This window comes from Pristiophorus japonicus, chromosome 17, assembly GCF_044704955.1.
Source record: "Pristiophorus japonicus isolate sPriJap1 chromosome 17, sPriJap1.hap1, whole genome shotgun sequence".
In the NCBI taxonomy this organism is placed as follows: Eukaryota; Metazoa; Chordata; class Chondrichthyes; family Pristiophoridae; genus Pristiophorus; species Pristiophorus japonicus.
In genome coordinates, this window is record NC_091993.1 from 56,431,042 (window position 1) to 56,442,344 (window position 11,303).

General features: G+C 47.7%; 1 protein-coding gene across 1 annotated transcript in view; it reads right to left on the bottom strand.

Moving 5' to 3' along the window:
• The window catches only part of LOC139227747 (ankyrin repeat and BTB/POZ domain-containing protein 2-like), a 47,695-nt gene extending 42,034 nt beyond the window's left edge, over nt 1-5,661 (bottom strand). Inside the window, exon 1 of the mRNA XM_070858742.1 lies at nt 4,684-5,661. Within this exon, the coding sequence (XP_070714843.1) occupies nt 4,684-5,518 (835 nt within the window). The 5' untranslated portion in view covers nt 5,519-5,661. The remainder of the gene's footprint in view (nt 1-4,683) is intronic.
• Nucleotides 5,662-11,303: the final 5,642 nt, after the last annotated feature.

An 11,303-nucleotide genomic window follows, 5' to 3' on the forward strand; every position in this document is an offset into this window, starting at 1 on the left:
GCAGACCATTCGGCCCATCCAGTCCGTGTTGATGTTTACCCTTCCCCCAAACAAATAGTCCTAATCACATTTACCCACCTTGGTCTCATTTCTGTTCATCCCCTTTACCTTCAGCCTATCCAATTGACCCTTGAATGTGGATAGCTTCTGCCTCAACCACAAGCCCTAGAAGTTATTTCCACAGCCTCAGAACTCAGTGCAAAGAAGTTGCTCCTGACCTCGGTTCCAAATCTCTTACATTTAATCACGGATCTATGCCCCCTCATTTGCAGTTAGTTACTGCCATGTACATATCTTCAGTCTGGAAGTAGCTTGCATAAAGCTCGCTAGCTCAGCTACATTCAACACTGCTCTTGCAGTTTCAAAATATACCTTGTACCACAAACTGAATATTCGGTTATTGAAGCTGCACTCACTCCAAGTCCTCACCACAGAATGAACATAATGAACACAAAATTCAGGCTGACACTTCAGTGTAGTACAGAGGGAGTGCTGCACTGTCGGAGGTTCTGTATTTCAGGGCGAGATGTTGGAACTGAGGCTGTGTTCAGGTGCTGTTGCACGCAAGAACCATAGTTTACAGCACAAGTGGAGGCCGTCCAGCCCATCATATCTATGCTGGCTCCCTTCTGGAATAACCTTAAACTAATCTCACTGCCTTGCTTTGGCTATGGAGTAGAATGAAAAGGACAATGAAATAATTAAATTTATGACACAAAATACTGCAGATGCTGGAAATCTGAAATAAAAACAGAAAATGCTGGAAATACTCAGCGGGTCAGGCAGCATCTGTGGAGAGAGAAACAGAGTTAACGTTTCGGGACGGTGACCTTTCATCAGAACTGTTTTCCCAGGGTATTTCCATCATTTACTGCTTTAATTATTAATTAAATTTACAAGCTATATTGCAACTTCAGTATGAGAAATATTATTTCATTTTCTTCCAAATAAGTAATTGTCATTGGAATCTATAAATTAATATATACATTTATTTAACAAGATAAAATAGCTTTTCTCTAATTATAATCTCGTTAAAGCTTCAGTGAGAAACTAGCCGAAGAAATATGTCCTGGCCAATATTTATCCATCAACCAGCACCACCGATACAAATTAACTGTTGAATTGCTGTTTGTGCGACCTTGTGGTGTGCAAACTGGCTACTGCGCTTGCTGGGTATTTCCAGCATTAGAACAGTGAGGACACTTCAAAAGTAGCTCATTGGATGGGAAGAGCTTCAAGACGTGCCAAGAATGTGAAGGTCCCAACATCAATTCGGTCAAAAATTGATTGTATTAAGAGAAAAAGACAGACTTGCAATTATATAGTGCACAGCAAGCTCTCACAACCAGCAATTAGATAAATGACCAGATAATCTGTTTCAGTGATGATGATTCAGGGATAAATATTGTCCAGGATACCAGGGAGAACTCCCCTGCTCTTCTTCGAAATAGTGCCGTGGGATCTTTTACAACCACCTGTGAACGCAGACGCAGCCTCGGTTTAAAGTCTCATCTCAAAGACGGGACCTCCAACAGTGTAGCACTCCCTCAGCACTGCACTGATGTGTCTACCCAGCTAATGTGCTCAAGGCTCTGGAGTGGGACTTGAATCCACAGCCTTCTGACTCAGAGGAGAGGTTGCTAACCATTGAGCCACAGCTGACATCTAGTTGATGTTTCATTAGGAGTACAAGAACCTGCAAAATATACTTAACAAGTGCAATTCACCAAACACAGAAATGTTTGGGTTTCCCTCAATTGCTGATGTCAGATGCTGAGTGCAGGCCAGATGCTCTCCCTTAGCACAGGAATCAGTGGCTGGAGCTGGGGCTGGAAGGCGAGTGGGCCCACTGTACGCCCCAGTGAGGTGCATCACCAGACAGGGAAAGGAAGTGAAGGGAGAGTTAAAGCATTCTTCAAAAAATACTTCTCCCTCACCCCCACCCTGTGTGTGAAATGATCAATATTACAAAACAAACTAAGGAACTGCATAGAACTGAATTTAGTTTCATTTGAAGTATTTCCTTAACTGTAAGACTCCCTTCCCCCAAACAAGTTAACAAGACTCTCCTATAAGGAGTGTCAGTAATTAAAGTAGGAAAACCAGAGGTACAGAAATGTGCTGTTGAGTTAGGTTAAACAGGCACAGACAAGTCCAGTGATTTAGAAAATATCCGAAAGCAAAATACTGTGGAGGCTGGAAATCCAAAATAAAATCTGAAATAAATGTGGAAGCTATCCAACCTCCACTGGGTCTGGAATTCAATCCAGATGTGCAGTGCAAACCCCACTTTACACACCTAAATGCCGGCAGAGCAGAAGCAGGTCCGAGGAAATTTACAGTCAATGCCATTTATACTCTCGGACCCTGAATCCTACTGCAAGATCAGCTCTGAACTGTCTCTTTCCATACAAATATTCCCAGCTTCTACCACCTCTCCTGAAAGAGGGTCACTAATCCTAGCCAGAGGTTCAGTCGCCCGAGGGTGCACCCTCTCCACCACCTGATGTCTTTCTCGTAATATCATACCCAGAACTCCAGGTAAGGCTAGACCAGCAAATGTAATTGGACCAACCACATAAATCCTGTGGCTACAAGAGCAGGTCAGAGGCTGGGTAATCTGCGGCGAGTGTCTCACCTGCTGACTCCCCAAAGCCTTTCCACCATCTACAAGGCACAAGTTAGGAGTGTGATGGAATTACCAGAATGAGTGCCTGCATGTCATCGTGAAGCAGGTGAAGGATGTTGACAAACTTTTGGGGGCATCCGAAATGGAGGAGGACGCTCCATAGACCCTCACGGTTGACAGTAAGATCGAAAAAGGCCAATTATAAGGGCTGGCGCAGCTCCCTGCATTTTTCCTGCAACATCTCCCATTTCCCATATCTCGGGAGCCTCTTATCAACAAAGGCAGACATTGATGCGGAGATTCAGCATCGCCTCCAGTGCGCTAGCACTGACTTCGGCCGCCTGCGGAAAAGAGTGTTTGAAGACCAGGCCCTCAAATCTATCACCAAACTCATGGTCTACAGGGCTGTAGTAATACCCGCCCTTTGGTCTGAGTATGGGTCTGAGGCATGGACGATGTATAGAAGGCACCTCAAGTCGCTGGAGATATATCAGCAACGATGTCTCCACAAGATCCTGCAAATCCCCTGGGAGGATAGGCGTACCAACATCAGTGTCCTCGACCAGGCTAACATCCCCAGCATTGAAGCACTGACCACACTCGATCAGCTTCGCTGGGCAGGCCACATAGTACGAATGCCAGATACGAGACTCTCTAAGCAAATGCTTTATGCGGAGCTCCTTCATAGTAAGCGAGCCAAAGGAGGACAGCGGAAACGTTATAAGAACACCCTCAAAGCCTCCCTGGTAAAGTGCGACATCACCACTGACACCTGGGAGACCCTGGCCGCAGGTGGAGAAAGTCCATCCGGGAGGGCGTCGAGCTCTTCGAGTCCCAACGCAAAGAGCATGAAGAGGCCAAGCGCAGGCAGCGGAAGGAGCGCGCGGCAAACCAGCCCCACTGACCTCTTCCCCGATGAATGTCTGTCCCACCTGTAACAGGGTCTGTGGCTCTCGTATCGGACTGTTGAGCCATCAAAGAGCTCACTTGGGGAGTGGAAGCAAGTCCTCCTCGATTCCGAGGAACTGCCTATCATGATGATGAGTGCAACTCCAACAGCACTCACAAAGCTCAACACCATCCAGGACAAAGCAGCCGTTTAACTGGCACTCCATCCACCACCTTCACCATTCACTCCCTCCACCACCGGCGCACCGTGACTGCAGTGTGTACCATCTACAAGATGCCCTGCAGCAACTCGCCAAGGCTTCTTCAACAGCACCTCCCAAACCCGCGACCTCTACAACCTAGAAGAACAAAGGCAGCAGGCGCATGGGAACACCACCACCTCCAAGTTACACACCATCCTGACTTGGGAATATATCGGCCGTTCCTTCATCGTCGCTGGGTCAAAACCCTGGAAATCCCTCTCTAACAGCACTGTGGGAGCACCTTCACCACACAGACTGCAGCGGTTCAAGGCGGTGGCTCACCACCACCTTCTCAAGGGGCTATTAGGGATGGGCAATAAATTTTGGCCTTTCTAGCGATGTCCACATCCCGTGAACGAATAAAAGAAAACAGTGTTATTTCTAACCTCCTTGGATAATAAGGCTGGATAAACATCTTCATTAAACTAACATTGCTAAAGATTCCTGCTGAGTTTTGAAGACGTACAAATTAAGCTGAATCCAAAAGATTTGTAAAAAGAGACAGACCACAAGATATCCCCAAAAGTTTTATGGTGTTAGCTTTGGCTCAGTGGGTAGCACTCTTGCTTCTGGGTCAGAAGCGTGTCGTTCAAGTCCTGCTCCAGAGATTTGAGCCCATAATCTAGGTCGACACTGCAGTGTAATACTGAGGGAGTACAGCAGAGTTCTCCAGTGTCCTGGTCAATTATTATCCCTCAACCAACACCACCAGAAAGAGATAACCTGGTCATTATCACATTGCTGTTTGTGGAAGCTTGCTGTGCATAAATTGGCTGCCACATTTCCTACATTACAACAGTGACTACACTTCAAAAAGTACTTCGTTTAACGCTTTGGGACGTTTGAGTTGCTGAAAGGCGCTGTGGAAATGGAAGGTATTTCTTTCTTTCACACCCAGCTTACCGTAAGCGTTTTTCCCGCAGACGAGATGCTCATGAGGCTGGAACAGACCCCAGAGATCTGCGTCGGTGCTGACCATTTGTTCGAGGGCCTTGTCCATGCCCTCAGGGGGCTCCTTCCCTCGGGACTGCAGACTGTCCAGCAGCCTGAGCTGCACATGCTCCAAGATGTGCTCCAGGCAGGCTGCTAGGTAGATGGCAGCGTGTTGGTGGATACGCTTGGACAGTCGGCTGTCCACCATCCAGCGGAAGAAGCGGCCGACAGAGAACACCAGCTTGCACTGGGCGCTCTTGCTGCTGTGGAGCTGGTCCCCGGAGCTCATGTTGTAGACGGACAGAGCCTTGACCGCGGCTGCCATGCAAGTCTCGGACAGTGACCAGGACAGCACCAGCTTGGCGGCGCTTTGCACTTCGTGCCTGCTGCACTGGGCGCTCAGCAGGCTCAGCCTCTGCGCCTCTCTGGCCAAGCGGACCAGCGCCCGGCTCAGGTACATGCCCAGCACTTTGACCAGGCCCCCGGGGGCGGGCTGGCTGGCTCCCCCAGCCTGGCACCTCCTCAACACCTCCTGCACCTCGCCCTCTGTCCACGGCACAGTCTCCAGGTGCGGCAGTTTGGGGCCGTAGTCCAGCGGCTCCAGGCTGTCCGAGCCCCCGGCCAGCCCGGGGTCCAGCGGCTCCCAGCCGTCCTCAGCCCTCTTGCCCGGGGCCGAGCGCCAGGTGCCCCCCGACTGACACAGCGACAGGCTGGACGATCGGCACGAGTGGGCAGCTCCTCCATAACCAGAATCCAAAGTCAAGTTCTCAAAGTTCCTGTCCGTGGCTGCATAAAGTCCAGACATGGCCAGCGGGCTCTTGGTCCTCAGGGCACGGTGTATCCAGGGGCAAAGGGCGACTCACGGCACAGTGTGTCCGGGCTACAGCGGCACTGTTTGTATACACTGACTCTCCGCTTCCTGTAGCACCTTCCCCGCTGCTCACTGCTCACCGACTGAGCTCAGCTCAGCCCGGCAGCTCCCTGCCCTGCCCCGCCCCTCCCCGCTCCTCTCTCTTCTCTCATTCCTCTCCCTCACCTCCCCCCTCCCTCCTCACACCTCCCCCATTCCTCTCACCCTCCCTGCCCTTCTCCCCCTCTCTACTCGCTTCTGTACCTACCCCTCTTTCCCCCTTTCCCCCCCCGCCCTCCTCTCTCCCCCTTCCCCCGCCCTCCTCTCTCCCCCTCTCTGCTCACCACGATCCCCCTTTCCCGTCCCCCTCTCTGCCCGCCCCTATCCCTCTCTCTGCCCACCCCTCTTCCCGAACACACCTCCCCGTCCCGACAGGGTCCTTGCACTGATCAGCAAGAAACTTTCCCACCGGCTAACAACAGACAAATTAGGGCTCGACAAAGTGTGACCCAGGAATGGACATTCGGCCCCTCGAGCCTGCTCCGCCATTCAATATCATAGCTGATCTTCTACCTCAAGTTCACTTTCCTGCACTATCCCCATATGAGGCTCGAATTTCCCCAAAGGCCCCCAGCGTCCGATTGCCGCCCAAAAAACTGCTGAGGCTGGGAAGATTATCGCTGGCGAAAATTTCCCGAAAAAATTTTTTTAAATCCGGCCAGCGAAAAAAATGGGCCTTGCACCCCACAATGGGCGGAAAAGTGCAATTTAGGCGAGATTGGGCAGTACCTAAAGAAAATGGGTGAAAAATTTTAAAAAATCTATAAAAATTTACCCCCAGGCTGTGGGTTGGGCCTAACACCAAAAAAAGAATAAAACAAATTTTTCAAAAAACCTAACTTAAAAAATCCAAAAAACATTCCTAAGACACTTTTACATTAAATCACCCCAACAGATTTTGAAAATAATTAGTAAAAAAACAAATCACTTACCTTTATCTTGCAGACCTCACCTACCGCCCAGCTCTGCTGATCCTCAAGGGCATTTTTTTAATACTTGCTTACGGGGCCCCGCTCAGCCTTGGATGGCGCCAGGGCGATCTGTGGACAGTGCACGCCGACAATCCGCTCCCCAGCGGGACTTCGAAACCGCCGGCATACCTCAGCTGGGGAATTTTTCTCCGACCCGGTTCTTGCCCAAAACAGCGAGAAACTGGGCGGTGAACCACTGGAAATTCTAACCCCTAGTCCCTTCATTCCCTTAATATCCAAAAATCTATCGATCTCTGCCTTGAATATACTCAATGACTGAGCCTCCACAGCACTCTGGGGCAGAGAATTCCAACGATTCACCACCCTCTGAGTGAAGACATTTCTCCTAATCTCAGTCCTAAATGGCTGACCCCTTATTCTGAGACTGTGACCCCTGGTTCTAGACTCCGCAGCCCGGGGGGAATATCCTCCCTGCATTTACCCTGTCAAGCCCTGTAAGAATTTTGTATGTTTCGAAGAGATCACCTCTCATTCTTCTAAACTCTAGAGAATATAGGCCTAGTCTGCTCAGTCTCTCCTCATAGGACAATCCCCCCATCCCAGGAATCAGTCTGGTGAACCTTTGTTGCACTCCCTCTCTGGCAAGTATATCCTTCCTTAGGTAAGGAGACCAGACTGTACACAATACTCCAGGTGTGGTCTCACCAGGGCCCGATATAATTACATGATGATGGCTATTACTCCTAAAATCAAATCCTCTTGTAATAAAGGCCAACATACCATTTGTTTTCTTAATTGCTTGCTGTACCTGCAGGTTAACTTTCAGTGATTGGTGTACAAGGACACCCAGGTCCCTCTAAACACCAACATTTCCCAATCTCTCACTGTTTAAAAAATACTCTGCTTTTCTATTTTTCCTACCAAAGATAACTTCACATTTCTCCACATTATATTCCATTTGTCATGTTTTTGTCCACTCACTTATATCCCCTTGAGGCCTCTTTGCATCCTCCTCACAACTTACATTCCCACCTAGCTTTGTATCATCAGCAAAGTTGGATATACAGTGCGACATCCAAAATCCGGAGTTCCGGAATCCGGGCCGATCCGGAAACCAGAATATGTTCCGAAATCTGGACTCCCCCGCCTCGGCCGCCCGACCTCCCCCGGACTTCAGCCTGACCGATCCCCCCCTAACCTCCGGCCTGACCCATCCCCCCCAGACCTCAGGCAGCCCGACCGAACACCCCTCCCCTACGCTACCTACCTCGACCCAGGCAAAGATATTCCAAAATCCGGAAATACCCGGAATCCGGAACGGTCTCGGTCCCGAGGTTTCCGGATTCCGGACCTCACACCTGTATTACATTTGGTCCCCTCATCAAAAGCATTGATATAGATTATGAATAGCTGAGGCCCAAGCCCTGATCCTTGCGGCACCCCACTAGTTACTGCCTGCCAACATGAAAATGACCCGTTTATTTGTACTCTATTTTCTGTCCGTTAACCAATCCTTAATCGATACTAGTATATTACCCCCAATCCCTTGAGTCCTATTTTTGTTTAATAACCATTTGTGTGGCACCCTATCGAATGCCTTCTGAAAATCCAAACACACCACTGGTTCCCCCTTATCTATTCTACTAGTTACAACCTCAAAAAATGAACAGATTTGTCAAACATGATTTCCCTTTCATAAATCCGTGTTGACTCTGCCCAATCCTATTATTATTTTCTAAGTGCCCTGTTACCACGTCCTTAATAATAGAACATAAGAACATAAGAAATAGGAGCAGGAGTTGGCCATTTGGCCCCTCGAGCCTGCTCCGCCATTCAATAAGATCATGGCTGATCTGATCCTGGCCTCAACTCCACTTCCCTGCCCACATCCCATAACCCTTGACTCCCTTATCACTCAAAAATCTGTCTATCTCCACCTTAAATATATTCAATGACCCAGCCTCCACAGTTCTCTGGGACAGAGAATGCCAAAGATTCATGACCCTCTGAGAGAAGAAATTCCTCCTCATTTCAATTTTAAATGGGTGACCCCTGATTCTGAAACTATGCCCCTAGTTCTAGATTCCCCCACTAGGGGAAACATCCTCTCGGCATCTACCCAGTCAAGCTCCCTCAAAATCTTATACGTTTCAATAAGATCACCTCTCAGTCTTTTAAACTCCAATGAGTATAGGCCCTCCTTAAATGAGGAGACCAAAACTGTACGCAGTACTCCAGGTGTGGCCTCACAGTTGTAGCAGGACTTCCCTACTTTTATACACCATCCCCTTACAATAAAGGCTAACATTCCATTTGTCTTCCTAATTACTTACTACACCTGCATGCTAACTTTTTCTGTTTCATGTACAAGGACCCCCAGATCCCTCGGTACCACAGCATTTTGTAATCTTTCCCCATATTTACAAAAGGATATATTTGCTTTGGAGGCAGTTCAGAGAAGGTTCACTAGGTTGATTCCGGGGATGAGGGTGTTGACTTATGAGGAAAGGTTGAATAGGTTGGGCCTCTACTCATTGGAATTCAGAAGAATGAGAGGTGATCTTATCGAAACGTCTAAGATTATGAGGGGGCTTGACAAGGTGGATGCAGAGAGGATGTTTCCACTGATGGGGGAGACTAGAACTAGAGGGCATAATCTTAGAATAAGGGGCTGCCCATTTAAAACTATGACGAGGAATTTATTTTCTCAGAGGGTTGTAAATCTATGGAATTCACTGCCTCAAAGAGCTGTGGAAGCTGGGACATTGAATAAATTTAAGACAGAGATAGACTGTTTCTTAACTGATAAGGGAATAAGGGGTTATGGGGAGCGGGCAGGGAAGTGGAGCTGAGTCCATGATCGGATCAGCCATGATCGTATTAAATGGCGGAGCAGACTCGAGGGGCCGTATTGCCTACTCCTGCTCCTATTTTTTATGTTCTTATGTATAAAGGCACCTGAAGGTCCTTGCACATGAAACTGCACACTTTCCCACATTATATTCCATCTGCCAAATTTTTGCCCACTCACTGAGCCTGTCTATATCCCTTGGTAGATTCTTTGCATCCTCCTCACAATTTGCTTTCCCACCTATCTTTGTATCATCAGCAAATTTGGCTACATTACACTTAGTCCCTTCATCCAAGTCATTAATATAGATGTAAATAGTTGAGGCCCCAGCACTGATCCCTGTGGCATGCCACTAGTTACAATTTGCCAACCTGAAAATGGCCATTTATCCCGACTCTCTGTTTTTTGTTAGTTAGCCAATCCTCTATCCATGTTAATATATTAGCTCCAACCCCGTGAGCTCTTATCTTGTGCAGTAACCTCTAATGTGGCACCTTATCGAATGCTTTCTAGAAATCCAAATACCAAAATTCCCTAGATTCTAGAGAGGTCCCAGCGGACATCCACTGGTTTCTCCTTTATCCACCCTGCTCATTACATCTTCAAAGAATTCCAGCAAATTTGTCAAACATGATTTCCCTTTCATAAAACCATGATGACTCTGCTTGACTGCATCATGAATTTCTGAATGTCCTGCGACGACATCCTTATTGATGGACTCCAGCATTTTCCCAATGACAGATGTTAGGCTAACTGGTCTAAAATTTCCTGCTTTCTGTCTCCCTCCTTTCTTAAATAGCGACGTTATATTTGCAGTTTTCCAGTCTGCTGGGACCTTTCCAGAATCCAGGGAATTTTGGCAGATTACAACCAATGCATCCACTATCTCTGCAACCACTTCTTTTAAGACCCGAGGATGCAGGCCATCAGGTCCAGGGGACTTGTCCACCTATAGTGCCATTAGTTTGCCTAGTACTTTTACTCTAGTGATAGTGATTGTTTTGAGTCGCCCCGCCCCCCAATGGCTGCTTGATTATCAGTTTTTGGGATGTTTTTAGTGTCTTCCACCGTGAAGTCTGATACAAAATATTTGTTCAAAATCTCTGCCATTTCCCTGTTTCCCATTATTAATTCCCCAGTCTCATCCTCTAAGGGACCAATGTTTACTTTAGCTACTCTCTTCCTTTTTATATACCTGTAGAAGCTCTTACTGTTTGTTTTTGTTTTTCTTCCTAGTTTAGATAGAAACACAGAAAATAGGTGCAGGAGTAGGCCATTCGGCCCTTCGAGCCTGCACCACCATTCAATAAGATCATGGCTGATCATTCTCTCAGTACCCCTTTCCTGCTTTCTCTCCATACCCCTTGATCCCTTTTGCCATAAGGGCCATATCTAACTCCCTCTTGAATATATCCAATGAACTGGCATCAACAACTCTGCGGCAGGGAATTCCACAGGTTAACAACTCTCTAAGTGAAGAAGTTTCTCCTCATCTCAGTCCTAAATGGCATGCCCTTTATCCTAAGACTCTGTCCCCTGGTTCTAGACTTCCCCAACATCGGGAACATTCTTCCCGCATCTAACCTGTCCAGTCCCGTCAGAATCTTATATGTTTCTATGAGATGCCCTCTCATCCTGCTAAACTCCAGTGTATAAAGGCCCAGTTGATCCAATCTCTCCTCATATGTCAGTCCAGCCATCCCTAGAATCAGTCTGGTGAACTTTCGCTGCACTCCCTTAACAGCAAGAACGTCCTTCCTCAGATTAGGAGACCAAAACTAAACACAATATTCCAGGTGAGACCTCACCAAGGCCCTGTACAACTGCAGTAAGACTTCCCTGCTCCTATACTCAAATCCCCTTGCTATGAAGGCCAACATACCATTTGCCTTTTTCA